We start from the raw sequence: 19771 nt of genomic DNA, 5'->3' as shown, positions 1-19771 counted from the left end.
TTTTACATTGCCTTGGGGAAAAAAAGACACATGGTAAACACTGATTCTGTAATAGTCTCATTTCTAAATAATGGATATATTTACACATTTTAAGCTTTGTCTATGTAACCACATTTTTTTGTGTGAATCGTATTTGCTATGATTGTTAGTTATTTAGAAGGTTTTTGAAAAAGGTGTCTGGTAGGTCTTCTGCTTTGTATCTGTGTTATCTGTGGGTACTCTTTCTTTCTGGTGACATGATTCATTAGGACTCTGAGTCTGTGGGCTTGCAGAACTGTTAAGATTAACGATATTAACTGCATGCAAAGTATATGATTGATAAGTACTAACACTCAGTTTTTATCATTCTTTTTATTTCATGCGCCATCTTTCATTCTTCTCCTATATTGTACATTTGAATTTAAATCCCATGATATGAAATTCGCTTCATTTCCATACAAACCTTATGCCATTTGTGAAATGCTGCTGCCCCTTTGGTTTTTCCTGGTCCTTGTCCAACTGTACGCGGACCGGCTCTCTTGCTCTCCTGCAGACCCAGCCCTCACTCTTCCTCCTATCTCCTTCAACAAACTTACACAGGCACAAACATGGGACAGCTCTAGCTACAGTGTTCCATCTGAAGGAGACAGTGACAATGGTAGGTGGCCTTGTACCTATTCTTCAATGTGCTCATTAATAAGCCAGTGAATAGACTGAACGTTCATATCTGTTCAGCTGAGGATAGAGTATCTTCACCTGCATGCCGGCTCTAAGAACCAATGAGTAAAGCTGGAAAGTAAAGTCCAGAAAAGTGCATGGGGATGGTTCTCTAGCGATTTGTCGAACTACATTTAATTAACTTGAAAATTCTGAATTTCGGGAGGACTTTGCAATAATTTCTTTCTCTACCTTTTCCGCTTGGGTTTGTTTGGGTTTTTTTGTTTTTGTCTTTGTTTGTTTGTTTTTTTTTTTTTGGTTTGTTTGCTTGTTTACAAAAATTGGGGGTTGCACATTTGGAGTGTCTCTGCTTGCTCCTGCATCTGCACCAAAGTGCGTTTGGAGTTTGATCTTTTATTATCTATGCTTAACTGTATGATATTTTTAAGGTAATTAATGCCTTGGCTGATCCCTGAGTGGTGCACTGAAAATAATGTTAACGTCAAGAAATTTCTGAAAATGAAGAGAAATCACTTGCCTTCTCCTTTTTTTGTTATTTGCACATTTTAACTTTTGGTACCTTTTTGAGTGTCCGTTTACCTATATAATATTCAAATTGGCCTGAAAATCAAATGTGCCAATAAAACATTGAAGACAGCTAATTGGATTATTATGAATATCTTTTAATTTTGTGCCATTAAATATTTTAAATAGCCTAAAAAATGAAAACAAAATATAGTTTTCTAGACCCACATGCCACATAGATCAGAATCTCCATTTAGTCTAATGTTAGTTAAGATTTTTAAAAATTTTACTCTAAGGTACAAAGTAACAAAAGCAATTTTAAATGAAACAGCATGATTTATAAGTAAGAGAAGTGAGATATGAGGTATAACCAAGATGCAAACACAATAGGAAAATAAATTTTCTGATCATAGTTATTTTTTAATTGAAGTATGTTATATAGAAAAATATATTTAAAACATTTGCTGTGATTTCTGGTCAAAATTCAATTTAAAAAGTTTTCCAATTTCCTTGTAAAGAAGGATACATGTATATTTTGGCAGGTTAGTTGTAAAAGGAGTTTTATTATTTCATAGATTTCTAAATTTTCTAACTGAAGATAAGTACGCTTCAACAATAACAGCAATGAAACAGAAGTCCCTCCTTATACCATCCCTATTTTAAATTCTGGAGGTTGAAGAGAGCTCAGTGGAAACTTTCTTGAGAAACGGTTCCATTACTCAAAAATAAAAAAGAGGGGGAGAGGCGTTTTTGTTTTTCAGAAAGCTTGGCTATTTATGGGTCTGCTGTTGTTTAAAGGAAATCAAGCCTAAAATGAAAGATTTATGTGTGATTTGGTATTTCCTTAGTAGTGATATCTGAAACCAAAGGACCTTTTTTTGGTTTAAGCTGGGAAAGGTATAGTCATGTTATATAGCAGTAGAATTTCTGTCTATATAGACATGCCAACTATCTCATGATGTGCCAACTAAAAAAAGGTGAGGTCACACTGCTGCATAGCAATGGAGGCGAGGCCACCCAGAGTCCTAACTCTGCACCATTTCCATCCTCATTCTGCAGCCGTTTCTTGAGGACTCTCGGTGCAAGCTATAAACCAGACTGTCTTCTTTTTAATAAAATTCCTAAGATTTCCATAGTAATTAATAATTGTAGAAATCTCTCTGAAAAGAAAATAACCTTGCACTCTTTACTTGGTAATTTTTTGTATGAGTGCAAATTCCAGGGATTCATGTGTAGCTATCAGGCTGTACCGCAATCATAATAAAGGAATCACTTTCAATATTCATGTGGTTCCATCAGTCACATCAGGTAATGGGCGGTTGTCATTTATCCCTATCTGCAGTTTGTCTAGAATGCAGAACTATTCTTTACAAATATTTGTGCAGGTTCCCAGATCTGACTTTTCACATGCTTCTTCATTCTTTGTGCTACACTTGGCCTTATGATTTCAATATATTTTCCAAAGCATTTTTTATATTAATGAAGCTACACGCTACGTATTCACAAGCATACAAATTAATCTTGCAAGAGACGTGCAGCCTGCGATTTTCTGTTGTTCTTACTCATTCCTCTTACATAGTAGATCCAGTTCAGTGGCCATTCTTGGTATTTCCAAGCCGATTAGCACATCAGTTTTGTTTCCCCCTATTCCTGGTATCCGTTCTCTGCACCTATCTCAACCTTTGTTAAGAAATGGCATCTTACTCCCGACTCGACCCAGTGTGTAATGCAGTTTGTCTTTCATTATATTTTATTAGTTTTTGGTAAAGTTGGCATTTTTAGACCTTGTTCACTGTCTTGCTTTATATTAAAATTCCCCTTAATTTAAATTCTTTTCAGTATTTCATTCCAAATGTGTCTCATTTTCAATTCCCCATCTTTTTCTAAAACTCTTTGTTCAAAGAAATAAAAAATGGCAAACTGGCTAGAAGATTCTTGGAAGTTTGAATTCCCACAGTCCCCAGAGTTCTGCCCCTTGAGATGCATGGGAGGGCGGGGAGGGTGTGTGCAGGGCTGAGCGGGCACTTCTGGAGCTGGGTGGGGCAATTCACTTTGACTGGTTCTTAACTTAGGAGTAACTTCTCTTTCCTTTGCTCTTGTGCCCTATTACCACTCTGCCTCTTTCCTGCCTTTCCCCTTCGCCCCTTCACTGGGAAGAGAAAACTGTTCCTTTCTTCTTCTTTTTTTTGTTCCTATCTTTTGAATCATTGTCCCTTTTTCATTTGCAATTAGTTTGTGGGTGCTAATTTATACTTACTTAAAATTGGCTGTTGAATTGGCTGGAGAATGAATGAATGGACATATCCATCTTGGCTCAATTTACAGACATTTTCTAAGTTTTTACAATAAGCTTGCACTTTTAGGTATTCTTTTCCCCATACAAAAATGAGGAAATAGGCCATGAGAGGTGGTTCAGTAATTCTTAGCCCTAGCTCCATATTAGAATCATCTGAGTGTTTTTAAGACTGTAGCTCCCTCGCTCCACACTCAGAGGTGCGAATTTATTTGGTGTCACATAGACTCTGCACATTGATTACTTTTTTACTGATCTTTATGTTATATTCAAGTAGGTGAAATTCACTAGGTTAGCATAAATTGCCCAAAATTATAGAGAGGAAATAATGAGTATTTTGAGGGCAGAGAGGACGTATCTAATTCATTTTGGGGCACCAGAAGGGAATAAATGAATGCATTAATCCGACTTCTAATTCACATTAGCCAGGATCTAAAGCCCCTGCTATTTTTTCAACGCCATTTTATTTTGCTGCCCTTGAATTTGTCTGTCTTAAACATCACACCCAGTGCAGGTTCTTAACTTCCAAGGACAAACTGAGAGCTAAATTTCAAAACCCCATACATCCATGGAGAAGAAATCTCTCATTGAGTTAAATTTAGGTAATAAAGGTTAATAATATAGACTGATAAATTCTATACCAAGAGTGCATTTCACATAATTAAATAAGCATTTCAGGCAATTTTTAGAGCAGTGGGCTTTCTTAGTTTAACCAAAGATATTCTTGGGGTGCCTGGGTGGCCCAGTTGGTTGAGCGGCTAACTCTTAATTTCTGCTCAGATCATGATCTTAGGGTCCTGCGTTTGAACCCTGTGTTGGGCTCTGTGCTCAGCGAGGAGTCTGCTTGAGGATTCTCTCTCCCTTTCCCCCCTGCCCCCTCCCCACTCTCTCTCTCTCTAAAATAAATCTTTTTAAAAAGATACTCTTAAATAGAGAAATGGTTTCTTGCACACATTCTTAAATGTCTGTTGTCTACTCTGTGCTAGGCGTATTGTTCGTTATTATGGCTATAACTCTGAAAAAGACAAACAAGATACCTACTTTTATAGACCTTTTACTACAGAGTGTAATGAATTCAGACCTGGAAACCAAGCGTTAGTAGATTTTTCGTGACAGGAAAAATTGAGGTGACTGATTATCAGGTAGGATAATCTCTGCAAAGGTGCTTTTCAAATAGACTGATCTCTGGATGAGGGAATTTTGGAAACACTTGTTTCATTTTTTCATCCATCAAACTGCTTTGTGGGGCAGTAGGAGACATAAATTGGAAACAGACATAAACTCTTACAGAGTCATAATGGAGAGGAACAGATCCAGACTGTAAGAGAGAAAGTGATGAGTGCCATGAGAGAGACACAGATGAAGAATTCTGTACGTTGATGAACAGACCACTCCCAGGTCAGGGATGAGGGTGAGGAGAAAAGTGAAGGAAGTAGCAGAGATAATGGAAGAATCCGTGGAATTTGATCTGTACCTGTAAAGATGAATTTGACATTCTGCACGAATGTATTCATCATTCCTTGCAGCGGCTTTGCCTAGGTATTTGTCTCTTCTGCTAAATAAATTACAAATAGGGCAAATCATCTTTTCCATTCTTTGAATGTTCTTTATTAGATACATGGTAATTAAACCGTTAAGCAGGACTAATTTCTCCTGCATCTTAAATCACCCTTAAATCACCCACTTCTTTGTCTCTTCTTACACACATGTACACACACATGCACACACGCACACACACACAGTCCTCTACATCCTCACTCTGCTCTCTTCCCCCTCTTTTTTTTTCTTCTTACTTACACTTAAATAGGGTGGCACTTGATTTGAAAAACAGGTACCAACAGTGAAGCTCTTCTTTTTTTTTTTTTTTAAAGATTTTATTTATTTATTCGACAGAGATAGAGACAGCCAGCGAGAGAGGGAACACAAGCAGGGGGAGTGGGAGAGGAAGAAGCAGGCTCCCAGCGGAGGAGCCTGATGTGGGGCTTGACCCCAGAACGCCGGGATCACGCCCTGAGCCGAAGGCAGACGGTTAACCGCTGTGCCACCCAGGCGCCCCTACAGTGAAGCTCTTAATATTGTCTTGTAGCCTCGAGTTAAACATTATCCCCCCTGAATTAAGTAAGGAAATTCTTAAAATTTAGTGATATGAAATTAAGGAAAAAACGGTAATTCTCCTGTAGATCATTTCCCAAAGCTCTGGTTCCGGCTGGTCACTACATGTATTGTTTAAATATGACTTGAAAGAAAAGAAAAAAAAAACTGTAGGTAATAGAATCGGAGCTACGATCATGGCCCCAGTAAAATGATCCTGTCATAACAGACCTTGCAAAATAAGCAAGCACATATGCGCTCTGTAGATTTATTATTAGCCTGAAGAGTTTGTTTTAATTTTTCGTATATTCCACAGTAATTAATCCATTTAGAAAACCAGCAGTATTATAGTCATGGTTTCCCATAATTTTAGGTATATTTGAAGTATTCATTTAAAAAAACATAGTTCAGATGTGTTTTAACACTTTGTGATTGCTTAACATTCATAGAGCAAATACGCAAGCATGCATTTTGTATTTTTAAGATGCTTGGGAATTTAAGATGAAAAATGATGCTGGGACATTAAAACCCAGACGCCACTGTATTATCTTATCTCACATAGGGCTCTAACAAGGTGTAGATACTTCAATTGTGTGCTGTTAAACTAAAGCTCATGGTTAATTTAACTTCCTGATAGTTTCGTATTCAGAAAGAAATCTGCCAATAAAAACATATTGAAAATATTAAGCATGCTGTATTAGATAAGATTGCCCCTTAGAAAAAAGGCAAAGGGAAATAAAACCTACAAAGAAAACATTAGCTTTGTTTAAACGATGTTGGGGCGCCCCTTGCTGGCTAGTGTGTATACTATTCAACTCTGCTCACATTCCTTGACTTTTTTGGTATGTTTGGTTGACTTCTTTTCTTTGGGGGTATGGATTATTTCTAAAATTTTACATTCCAATATATATCTCTTCTGGATGTTATGGTAAATGGGTAGATTTTTTTCATTGGTCTTGATAGGATGCAAAGGCAAGCTTAATGCATTTCCAGTTTCTTCCCTGCTTCCTGGTTTGTCCACGTTCTCCTCATTCTTTGCCCTGTGAACTGCTCGTCTCTGCCTGCTGGGCTACGCTACCCTACTTCCTTTGCTGGACTTGCCTTGATTTTTTAAATAATTGGTCTCACTTCCTGTGGGTTTGGTTTCTGTGGGTCTTGATGACAGCCCTTTGGTGACATGTCTTTAGCTCTTTTTGCTGGTGACCTCCCTGGATGGCTTGAAGCAGAGGCCCAGGCCCCAGGCTGACCTCCTCCCTGAGGTTCCAGAAGGTGTTATGTCTAGTAGACTACCCTCTTTCTCCATTGACTATAAATCAAGGGTTTATTAAGACAACTTTCTAGTCTTCCATGGAGCATCAGAATGCTGATTCAAATACCCTACAGCTGACTTAGAAAATACTGATATGTGAGAAACATAATGCAAGTCTTTTTTTAAATTAATTAATTAATTTGAGAGAGAGAGTGCACACATGAGCGGGAGGGAGAGAGGGAGAGAATCTAAAGCAGACTCACGCTGAGCATAGGCCTGATGTGGGGCTCAGTCTCAGGACCCTGAGATTAAGACCTGACCCAAAACCAAGAGTCAGATGCTTAACTGACTGAGCCACCCAGGCACCCCAGTGCAAGTCATTTATTGAGGTGGTTTGGTCCAAAGGTACACACTGAGATTAAAACGACATAGTTGGGTGAGCACGGGATAATCGATTACAGGGAGTGGACTCAGGTTTTTCTATTCTAAGTATATCTGCAAACCATATTTAAGTTTTAAAAATTAGTATATTGAAGTAGCTTTTAAAGTGGCCTGTAGGAAATGTTTGTTAGAATAGAATAAACATTGCATGACCTTGTTGTTTACATTATTGCAATTATGGTGATTGAAATTACTGGAATTGCAGTACCAATGCAGCCTTCCCCATGGTAGTGGTTTTTAAAACCCATGTTCCCTGCCCAGAATTTCCTGGAGGGCTTCCCTAGCCCACCTTGCCGCCTAAACACACATGTAGTCTGAAGGTCAGTGGAACAAGGGGAGCAAATACGGCTCATGCCAGCACTGCTCCCTCCTGTGTACATGGGAAGTCGACAGTCTCAAAGGGATAAAAATCTCAAGGAAGAAAAAAATTCAAGTTTAAATCTGCCCTGGGCTTTGTATCATAATAAAAAGTGATTAAAATCCTTGCTAGAATCCCCTGCCATATGCAGAACACTGTGTACCTTCTTTATGAGTCTTTATGAGATGTTATCCTTCAGAGGCTTAGACATTCATTTTCTCTGGAGCCTGAGGCTCGCTGCCTTTCTTGATGGTTGTAATTTTAAAGACGTGAAGCCAAGGATGATCTCTTAAACTGCCTCTAATCTTGCCAGCTTTTCTAAAAGGAGTCTATGCTCCTCTCTAAAGAACTAACTTTTTGGATATAGTGTCAGTGATATGATAGAAGGCAGAATTTTCCCACTCCACACTTAATACGCAATCCTGTGTATCATCACTTAGTTCTTAACTCAGGCTTGTAAAAAATTTTGGCCAACAGAAATATTAACCTGTCCTCATTTTTAATATGTAAAGCAATTCTAGAGTCCTCTTCTTTAAATATAATTATCTGAATTTATGAAAGGATCGTAAAACCCCAAGTATAATGAACACTTAGGACGAAAGCAGCGGGAACAGGAGAGAGGGGACATGTGTCAGAGCTGTGGCCTGGCATGGTTCCGAGGATGACCCACACCCTTCCCTGGATTCAGTCTATCACCAAAAATACAACTGTTGTTAGTCTGCATAACTCAGTACAGTTTAAAATATGATCTTCAGAATATTCAAATTGAGCTTTCCGTGTGAAGTCAGAATTTGTTTCTGTGAGTGGTAAGTGCATTATTTGGGGTAAACTATTTAACTTCCATACGAGTAGTCTTATACGGTGATCTGTGGTAGGCACTCAATAAAGACTTTTTTTTTCCTTTTTATTACAGTGTTTCTAAGACCTCAGAGAAATTTGGAATCTATAGACCCACAATTTACAATTCGGAGGAAAATGGAACAGATGAGAGAGGAGAAGGAACTGGTGGAACAACTCCGTGAGGTACCCCCAAAACAGTCCATCACCGAATACCCATTTTCACCCAGAAACAGTCCGTCACTGAATATCCATTTTCACCTAGAAACAGTCCATCGCCAAACTACCCATTTTCACCCAGAAACTGTCCATCACCGAATACCCATTTTCACCCAGAAATAGTCCATCACCGAATACCCATTTTCACCCAGAAACAGTCCATCACCGAATACCCATTTTCACCCAGAAATAGTCCATCACCAAATACTCATTTTCAGAATTGAGGCAGCATTCTGTACATTTGGAAAATAGACTTTGATGTACTGCAAAAAGGCCTCATTTCAAATTTACCAGGTTACCTTCTGACTGATATTGGGCAAGTCACATAACATCCCTGATTTCAGGTTTTTTCATGTATTAAAAAAATACTTCCCATCTTAGTAGGGTTTTGTGAGGAATATATGAGATAATGGAAGTAGAAATACATACGGATAAAGCTTAGTATTGTTTCAATTCAGATGTGCTTTAAAATAATACACTGTCATTCTTTTACTTAGTAATAATATTCCATTCATTAATTTAAAAATGTTTATCGTTACCCTACTTTGTATCCCAACTGGTCAGAACTTTGAAAGCATAGCGTTTGAGTTCCTACCTAGAATGAAGCCTTGTGCTAGGTGCCATGAAGATTTTAAGCTTGGTGGTGGCAGCGCACAAGGCAGTCTTATTTCTTGTATTTCTGTTCCCACACAGCTTCTAGTTCGAGAGCTCATACATGAATATATGAAAGATCAAATAGCAGTGCATGGGTCAGTTGCCAGAGAACACATTGGTATTAGTTATTAAAGTCAGCGCATCATAAATTGCTTCATAAGTTCTTTATATTCAAAGAGAAGTACCATAGCCACGAACCAGAAGAGCGTAAGAAAGTCTAGAGGGGATAGATTTAAGGTACATCTTCTCCCTTCACTAGCAGGTGGTTATTGACTGCTACTGTGTGCCAGGCAGTATTCTAGGAGATGGATATAGGAGACAATATAAAGATCCCTGCTCTTATGAAGCCTATAGTCTATGAGAGGAGATAATAAATGAGAAAGAAACAAATAAACATATAATTTCAGGTGGCAATGATTTCTGCAAATGAGAAATGAATCCCATAAATTAAATTAAATTAAGTTAAGGTAGGTCCACATCTTTGTTTTTGCAGATGATACTTTATATATTATTTAGCAGGTCGTCAGGAGGGAAGAATTAAAAGCCCAAAACCTTTTACCACCACTTTAAGTCACTTTGGTTGGCTCTCCAGTCACAGAGTGAGAGTCAGACCACTGTCATTTGCCTTGAGTATTTGCATGTGCTATAAATTTGGGAGGTGAACTTTCAGAGGTAGGTGAAAATAAGATCAGAAGCTGAGATATGCCTCTCAAAGAGTGACACAATTTTATCTTAAAGTGTGGGTTGTTTGTTGTTTATGTTTTCATTTACGATGTAAAATAAGGAACTGAAAGAATGTGGAGAAGAAAAGTAGGTGTCTACACAAAGGACCGTTCTGAAAGGGAATTGTGTGACACTGTTTTATGCACTGGTTTTCTAGTGCTTCATTTATTCCAAATCTCTAAGTCATTCTTTCTTGGGCTGTTATCCGTTTAACAGGAACCACTGTTATAAAATAGGAATTTGTATTTGAAGTTTAAAAAGTTAATTTCTCTACTTCTACTTTTGAGAAGATGGAACATACCTACTTTTCCCTATTTCCCTCACTAAGCGCAAGTAAAAACCCTGGAAGTTATATATAAAATAAACATAAGAACACTCTGAAAGGTAGAGAGAAGACAGCAAACTGGCTAGGGCCCCTCGGGACTAGAAATGACACAGTGGTGAGTTCTGTGGGTTTTTTTTTTTTTACCTCATATATCTCATACTTGGAGCTAGAGTAGTTGGAAACCTAGAAATGCTAATGGGCACAATTTCTTTTAAAAGGCCACCCAAAAGCTTGCTTATTTCAGTGAAAGTACCAGGAAAGGAGCAACCTAACAAGACAAAAACTTTTAGACAATAAATGCTCTACTCCAGCTAAACATCCAAAAATACTGTGGCTCCACCCTTATCCATACCAGCAAAGATGGAGCAGGCTAGACTTCCACCCCTGCTGGATGGTATTAGAGAAGACCAAGAGAGCAGCCGGGAGTTTCATCCATGCTAGCTGGGAACAAGCCCATCCCCTCCCGGGGCATCAGTGGAGACCACACGGGAGCCTGGATTTCCACCCGCATCCAGCACTAAGAACCTCCCTCCACCAAGTCTGAGGCCTCATGGGAAGCATAAACTTCTGCATTCACCCAGCAGTAACAGGGTAGTAACTCAGAGCAGTGTCCAAAAAAGCCAGTTAAAACTGAAGGTTCAAATAGGGTCCAGAGTCTCATAACATCTAATAGGCAAATATCCAGGTTTCAACAGAAAATAACTCATCCTACCAAGAACCAGAAGATCTCAAATTGAATGCAAAAAGACGGTCAACAGATGAGGCAGTAATATGGTGGAGATGTTGGGATTACCTGACAAAGATTTTAAAGCATTGTGATCGCAATGCTCCAACAAGCAATTACAAACGTGGTTGAAACAGAGAGAATAGTAGAACATGTCACAAAGAAGTAGAGAATCTTAGCAAAGAAATAGAAGACATAAAGAAGAACCCAACCAAAGTAAAGGGCTGAAAAACACGATATCCCAAACAAAAAGCCTGGTGGAGGGGCTCAGCAGCAGAATGGAGGTGACAGTGAAGTGATAGAAGTTACCTCGTCTGAATAACAGAGAGAAACAGATGGAGAATAAGTGAACAGACCTCAGGGACCTGTGGGAATATAGCAGATGGTCCATATTCATGTCGTGGGAGCCTTGAGGGAATGGCTGAAGGAGAGCAGGGCTGAAGCAGTCCTTGGGGTGGGAGTGAGGTGGCGTGGGTATAAAAACTTACCGCGAGGAGGGTGGTCCTGGAAATGTTCCATAGCCTGACTGTATTCGTGTCAGTACCTTGCTTGTGATACTCCAGTATGCTTCTTCGAGTTGTTACCTTCGGGGGAAACTGGGCCAAGGGTCCATGGGATCTCTATGTTATTTCTTGTCACTGAGCATGAATTTACAATGATCTCAAAATAGAAAGTTCAATTTTTTTTTAAAGGGAGAGAAATTGATTTCTCAGGTAACACATAAGAGAAAAGCATCCCTTAATCCCTCCTCTGCCCCTGGCTGCCTGTCAGAACCCGTTGGACCTGCTTTCTATTGGTCACCTCATTCTGGTTTTCTATTTCCATAGCCAAAGCTGAGGCAACATTGAACTCAAGAAGTAATCCCATTATTCCATTCACTCAACTTATTAAAAATTTGAGGCGCAGCTGAATTTGTTTTTCTACAGCAGGATTTTTACTATATCTTTAGGAAAAAGACAGTGTCAGTGTTTTCCAAGTGTTCCCATTCTTCTTCCTCATAATGAAGTTAAATCTCAATTCATAAATACCCGTAATTGTATTTGACCCTCCGTTGCCTGATGACAAGTGGCTTCCCTCTGTTTCCTCCCCAGAGCATTGAGGTGAGACTCAAGGTCAGCCTGCACGAAGACCTGGGGGCTGCACTCATGGATGGCGTGGTCCTCTGCCACCTGGTCAATCACATCCGCCCACGATCCGTCGCAAGCATCCACGTCCCCTCACCAGCAGTTGTAAGTAACACCGCATAAAGGGAAACTAACTTTCACATGGACAAATTCTTTGGGGACAGCATTGCTTGATAAAGATGCCCGAGGGGCCCCCCCCCGAACCTCAACAACTAGAAAAGCAGGAAAGAAAAAGCTCTGAATGAAGCAACATTTTCATCTAAAAAGGGAGAATATATAAATATGTAAATGATAGGAAAAGAATTTATTTCAAAGATAAAGCACATCACCACGTTAAAGGAATTACTGGTTGGGGTACGAACTTTCAAGGCTGTAAGGACATAAAGATTCATTTCTCACTAGGGGTTATTTAAACAGTGAGAAGTCTTTCCAGAAAGGTTTTTTGGTTGGTGGCTTCTCTGCTAAATGGAATCTCTTTCCTTTATTAGTCACTGAGGATTTTAGGATAACTCTGAAAAGATGTGGTTCTATGTAAAATGACATTTTAAAGAACCTGTCAAGCCAGAGGTCGGTCAGCCAGACATTAATTCAACGATTCCTTGATACCTCACTTTGCTCGGGGTACACGAGATATGGGGCAGCAGTGAGAAAGGCTGATCGGTGAGACTCCCCTAGTACCCTAAAAATCCTCCTGTCTGTAGGAGAGATGAAGCTGGTGGTGGGAGGCTCTGCCCGTAGGTCACAGAGCATGTTTCCATCTGGAAGAGAGCTGCAGGGTCCCTTTTACAGATGAGGGAGAATCAGGGAACAGCTTGTCTTTGGAGCCTAGGTCAGGTTCAGCCAAGTACAGAAGAAAGAAGAATTTCTGTCCACACTCTTTGCTGTTCACTAGGAGAGGCAGAAGAGTTTTGGGGCTACGAATGCAAGGTTTGGGTTCAAACTCCACATCTACTTATAAGCTGTATGACTGTGGGCACGTTTTTAACCTCTCTTTACCTTGGTTTGTTCTCTATCATGGAAACGTTCCTGAGAGGATAAAATAAGGTTACTGCATATGACGCACGGATGTAAGCCATTGTTATTGTTAGTGTTTATAGAACAGATTTTCAAAATTCAGAACCCCTAATTTCAAGGCATGGTGCTCATAAAATATCACATAATAAGCATTTTTCTCCCTTCCTCACCCCCGGGAAAGCTCACAATGGCATTATCTTTATTTTCCGTTTTTTTTTTCTTTTCTTTTTTTAAAATTTAAAATCAATTAGCCAATGTATAGTACATCATTAGTTTCAGATGTGGTGTTCAGTAATTCATCAGTTGCGTATAACATCCAGTGCTCAACACACTGGAAGATGGGCATTAAGGGGGTGACAGTGGTATTATTTATGCTTTCTTTTCTCTTGGTAGCAGCAGAAATCAGCTGAGGATCCCGTTCCAACTGTCGGTTTCCGTTCTATATTGTGGAACATATTTTTCCTTTGAAAGTTTTATCACTTTTGCCTCAGAAATCATAGGAGAGGGGCGCCTGGGTGGCTCAGTCAATAAATCATCTGCGGTGGGCTCAGGTCATGATCCCAGGGTCCTGGGATTGAGCCCTGCATCGGGCTCCCTGCTCAGAGGAGAGCCTGCTTCTCCCTCTGCCTCTGCCCCTCCACCCTGCTTGTGCTGTCTCTCACTCTCTCTCTCAAATAAGTAAATGAAATCTTTAAAAACAAAAAGAATCATAGGGGAAAAAAGATCAATTTCTCTTCTCTTTCAAATTGGTCTCTGGCTTGCCTTAGTATGGGCAGCAAATTCTGTCCTATAATACAGTATGAAACTTTCCAGTGTTTTCTACAAATGAAGTCCAAACTGCTATAAAGTTGTCTGAGCCACGGGCCAAATTCTCATTTCATAATTTTTCCCAAATTATAAGAGAGAAACCATGACTCCTTGTAGCTTCCAATTTGAATTTACAATTATATTATTCATAGTGAATATGAATCACGTATCTAAGCATTTTTATATTTTATTAACCCTTCAGGAAAAATGCTGCATTCTTCTAGAAATCTTTTGGTTGTCAAGCTATTTTCTTTTTTATTCATTTATTTTTAAAGATTTTACTTATTTATTTGAGAGAGAGACAGAGAGAGCATAAGCAGGGGGAACAGCAGAGGGAGAGTGAGAAGCAGACTCCCCGCTGAGCAGGGAGCCTGATGTGGGACTCGATCCCAGGACCCTAGGATCATGACCTGAGCTGAAATCAGATGCTTAACTGACTGAGCCACCCAGGAGCCCCTATTTTCTTTTTTAAATAATTTTTTAATTGAAAAATAATGGGAAGTAATGCCCAACTAGAGAAAATACAGAAATGCAGAACAAAAAAACAGCCTTTAATCCCATAAACCAAAGACCACCACTGTTACTGTTTTGGCTTCTCTAAAAGCTCCTAGCATCCTTTCTGCATTTAAGTTGTTTCTGAATTATGAGCTCCTCACGTGTACCATTTAGCAGTTTTTAAAATTTATCAAACCTAGATATTTCCTCATTCCATTAAAATTCTTTAATAAATGCCCATTTTAATAACTGTAAGCTGTTTTAGCTTATGTTATCATATCAGAGTTTTCCTTTTGGGAAATACAGGCTGTTTCCAGATGTCCCCTTAGCAAACATTCTGGAGTGAGTGTCTTGGGCGCCCCCCCCCCCCCCCCCGGGCGACNGGCCTCGCCGTCATCGTCCCCTGCAGTGTGTGCACATGGGCTGTGCTCTCTAACCCAGAGGGCTGCTCCCACCCTCTCTCCGGATCTCCCCACCTTGCAGCCGTGCTGGCTCCCGTTTCTCCTCTACTTCAGTGTCTGCAGGAGCCAAGCCATTCTTGACCCCCTAGCATAGAGTTAGGTTCTTCTCTTGATTTTTTTTTTCTCCTTATAGTCATCTCACAACTAAAACCTGTACTATACTATACTGTAATCTCCTGTAACTTACTAATATTTCCATCTAGACTAGAGCTAAACGACCATGAGGATTGTGTGTTTTGCTTCCACAGGTGCACACTTAGCCCCGAGTGGAGTATCTGACACCCGGTCAACCCTTCATGTGCACCAAGCAGTGGATCGTTATTGTCAGCATTAAGCATCCTAATTTTTCATTCATGAAACTAATAGCATCCATTTTTTTAATGCCGGGCTGGTGTCATTTTGACTCTTCAGCCCATGGTGGGGTTGAACTTCTAACTATTGTATTTGTAGCAAGTGCCTTTCTAACCTAAACCCAGGCGACAATTGTAGAATGGGACCCTCCCTTACTTCCAAAGATGGGAAATCTCCTTTGTGTAGCTTGAAACACACCTCACTGAAGCACACCTCACTTAGGGCTGACCTAAATATTGTGAATGGTGTTGGGCATCTTTGGAGTTTCAGAACAGACACCCCCACCTAAATAATAAGTATATGAAGGTAGATAATGGGCCCAGAGGATTGGAGGGACAAATACTAGGGTCTCAGAATGATGAAATGCCTCCCGGTGCCCTGACAGCTGGGCCAGCACCTGTTCTTCTTGTATCCCCATGTCTCGTTACCTCTGTCCGGTCCTTCCATTTGCACAAGGTGTACTGTGGTGGTCTTGTTCTAACACATGCCAGGGAGTGGAAAAAACTACCCAAGCAGCTTCCTGCCCCATCTTTGCAAGGCTCACGTTGAGGGGGACCATTTCCTCTCTAGCCAAAATGGAGAATGTTTGTTTAACTTCCAGACTAAATTGTCCGATATCATCAGGCTCTCTCTTTTTTTTTTTCTTTTTGGGGGGTAGGGTTGGGGGGTAGGGATAGAAGGAGTCCCTTTTTAAAAAATAGATAATGTGCAAACTTAGATTTTTGTGATGACTTGTACAGACCATTTAGAATAAAATCACTTCACGGTCACTTGCTGTTCACAGGGCAAAATCAGTCTTTATACAACCTTGCTTCTACACCTAGACTGTTGGGGTCAGTCATACCTCTTGCTCCCTTTTTAAGGGAACTAAGAAGGAAATAGTAAAATTTAACAGTAAAGATTTTAAACCTACCATGCAAAAATTAAAATGTGTGAATCCGTTGTACCTGTTTTCCATCCCACACCTTAGAGGTGATCTGTAACCACAGTCACCTCAACTGTGAGAGGCCGTTGATTGGGTCCTAAGCATCCACCCATTTTCATGCTGGTTACCTCTGTGCTGCCTCTTTGTTGTTAAACCCTTCGCTTTGGTGTGAAGGAGATTAATTGGCCTGCTGAATATAACCCTTCCTGTAGAAATATACTTGCTGATGGGAACAGATGATGCTTATGGTGTATTTGTAGATGAACCAGAGCAGATTACACAAGAGTATGATCCCATAAAAACTGCCAGTATGCATGTGTGTGTGTATACATACATATGCAGAAATTTGCATGTATACACATACATAGACACATGTATGCACACATGCAGAAATTCCACTAATATAAACATTAATGTTTGTACATATGTTTATGCTCATCTTTGTTTTTAAGATTTTATTTTAAGTAGTATCTACACCCAACATGGAGCTCAAACTCACAACCCCAAGATCAAGAGGTGCACGCTGTACCAACCGAGCCAGCCAGGTGCCCCTGGCTTACATCTTTACACACACATGCACACACACACACATATACAATGTCTGGAAGAATATAATCCAAAATCTTAATAATTCTTATCTCTTGGTGATGTTTCTACGTGATGTTTATTGTCTTCTATTTGCTTATAAATTTTTTCCTCCCTTGAACGTGTATTAGTTGTGGCATTTAGACAGTTTAAAATTTAACCTGTTATTAAAATTATTATTAATAAATAATAAATAATTCCTTATTTCTGCATATTTGTATTTATAGCCCAAACTTAGCATGGCCAAATGCAGAAGAAACGTGGAGAACTTTTTGGAAGCATGCCGAAAATTAGGAGTACCAGAGGTAACGTCAAACTTAGTCCCAATAACTATGTTTTGGTGCAGGTTTCATTTAATATATGTGTTTGAACCCAATGTACAACTTTGCATATCCTTTTTAGTCTCAGTCTTTCTTGAGGAATAATATTAAATAAGTTACATAAAATTTTAGTTTAAATTCTTCTATTGCAGTGAAATTAAAATGGCTCAAAGTGGTAAGATCAATACTGAGGGAAAAGGGAATATAATTTCCTTAAGGTTTTGAAACAAATACAAAATTCCAACCTTGAGGAAAAACATGTAGTCAGCTTGATCCTCTACTCTAAGAGCAGAAATTACTGCAGCTCCAGTGAGCCTTCTAGCAGGTTCCATAGGGTAGAATTTTGGAGCTGTTGGTTTTCCTTATCCGCAGCTCTTAAGCAAAGCAGGCCTGTAGTTGACTACTAATTTGTTGATTTCTATTCCATATAGTTGAATTTTAGGTATGTGGATCAAAATAATCAACAATTGAAAATATTATAATTATTGTTATTATTATAATTAATCATTACCAATAATAATAACAATGTTTGTATGTTGCTTTATATTTTGTTATCTGTTTGCAGTTCCATTTTCCCCATTAGTCCACTGTAGACCCAATTGGCATTCCCTATAGCCAGCCCAACTATACTTGGCTACTTTTTCTTTCTCCCAAGCTAAGTCCCAGCCTCAGGCTCAGCCCGATGGCTAATTGGGGCTTTTAAAGGACTTTGCGGTTAGTAACATAAAATGATTTCTTCGTGAGACAAAAGCCAATCCACTCAGAATCCGGGGTTAAGTTGTGATAAACAGAAATGGACAGAAATTACATTTAAAAAAATCTTCTTCTATGTTTTCTAATATGCCACAGATAAAGTAACTACAAATTGTGTCATGAAATATTGTTTATGAGTTTATGAAGGAATGATATTGTAACGCAGTTCTACTCAGTGATGGGGGTTAGGTATTGGAATTGAGAAAGGCTTATTCTCCCTCCCTCCCATCTTCCTCTTTTTCCCTCCAACTTTTTCCCTTCCTTCCTTCCTTCTTTCCTTTCTCCCTCCCTCCCTCCCTCCCTCCCTCCCTCGCTCCCTCCCTCCCTCTCTTTTAGCTTGTTAAGATTCAGAGGTGTAAGGGGTTAGTAGTATAATTTTTAATCTTATTTGAAGACAAGGAGAGAATTATTAAAGCATAATTATGTCGGAACTATATCAATAAAGAAAAGCTTATAAATTCGTGTTTAAAAAGAGTGTAATCTTTATATAATGGACTAAATGTCTTTGTGATCAATCCAGATGTCTTTCAGCAATGTTAATCTGTGTGTCTATATTGCATGTGTGTGTTTTAATATTGCATATACATCGTTGGCTTCAAATATTTGTGAAAATTCCTATACACATATGATTTTTAATAATTTGACCCCATCGTGGGCTAATAAGATTTCCATGTGCGAATCAGAACTATCGTACCAAGTTTCAGAAGATAAATGACTTGTGTCTGTGCTAGAAAGCACTGGTGAGTTATGACCTAATCCCCTGTGATATTTTTTAACTCATCAGAAAATTTTTTTGGCTTATGGTGATACAAAATGAAGTGGAAACGCCCTTAACCAAGTGTTGTGAGTAAAGATTGGTAATTACAATTTTTTTTAAAGTAGGGAGAAGGAAATTAAATTACCATAATATGCAGAGAAAAATGTATCATAATTTCTGAAATATGCCCCTAGCCATATGCGCCCTTGCTGTAATCAGCAGTTCATAATTTCTGAGAAGATCAAGTTACAGGGAATAAATAACCTTTCTTGCCAGTGTCCCATTCAACTATGCTTAGTAAGAATCATATTACATAGGCTGTTTTTGGAATTTTTTTAAGATTTGAGGTGACTCTCAAGTTTGCATTGTGTACAATGTGCATGTGTGGTTGTGTGCACGCTTGTGTATGTGTGTACATATATATCCATCCTGATGGATAATCCAATAGCATTTTCCCGGGGGCTAGAGTTACATTAAGGTTTTGCTACTAGAAAAAGTCTGTTGGTTAGTTAGCAATTGAACTTCTTAACAAGACATGTTATGCGGAGGGAATATTCTAGTGGAAAACTCGAAACGCCATTGGAAGGCAATTGGCTGATCTTCCTATACACACCAGGGAGCCTGCTTTCGTCTCACAGAATGCAAGAGGAATACATGATTGGAAATGAGGAAATCTTTTCATCTGGGCCTATGATAGTAAGTTGGGGGAGGGGTGAAATGGCTCCCTTCTCCTTAGATACACTTTTTCACTACTGAAGTGGGTTGATGTTTTAATGGATATGTGGCACAGTACAATTAATTATTTACACTAAAAAAAATAATTATATCACAGGCCTAAACGCAGAAATTCTCCATTTACGATCAGACATTTGAAAAGACTGGTACCTAAAAAAAAACCAAAACAGAGCACCTGTACTCATGACATTTTCTTAATTGCATCACACTTCATATTTGGGTAACAAAATAGTCATTGATTTCCCAGGCACAAATATAGTTAATTCCTCAATGCGCAAGCTTGTCCTGCTTTCTTCTCCATCCATTACTTACCTACTCACCTACACTCTTAAGTCACAGAGATCTTGAAATTTATTTTATAAGCTCAAT

At 39.1% G+C, this 19771-nt stretch overlaps 1 protein-coding gene across 3 annotated transcripts in view; it reads left to right on the top strand.

Moving 5' to 3' along the window:
- LRCH1 (leucine rich repeats and calponin homology domain containing 1) overlaps positions 1 to 19771 on the top strand; it is a 191069-nt gene that overhangs the window by 154831 nt on the left and 16467 nt on the right. For 2 of the 3 annotated variants that reach the window (XM_019794939.2, XM_034665182.1), the window contains exons 16-18: positions 8507 to 8616; positions 12167 to 12304; positions 17065 to 17142. In XM_019794939.2, the coding sequence (XP_019650498.2) occupies positions 8507 to 8616; positions 12167 to 12304; positions 17065 to 17142 (326 nt within the window). Of the gene's footprint in view, positions 1 to 532; positions 638 to 8506; positions 8617 to 12166; positions 12305 to 17064; positions 17143 to 19771 lie in introns of all 3 variants that reach the window. The other variant, XM_019794940.2, reaches the window with a different exon arrangement.

Source organism: Ailuropoda melanoleuca, chromosome 7 (assembly GCF_002007445.2).
Source record: "Ailuropoda melanoleuca isolate Jingjing chromosome 7, ASM200744v2, whole genome shotgun sequence".
Lineage (NCBI taxonomy): Eukaryota > Metazoa > Chordata > Mammalia > Carnivora > Ursidae > Ailuropoda > Ailuropoda melanoleuca.
This window is presented reverse-complemented; position numbering and strand designations above follow the sequence as displayed.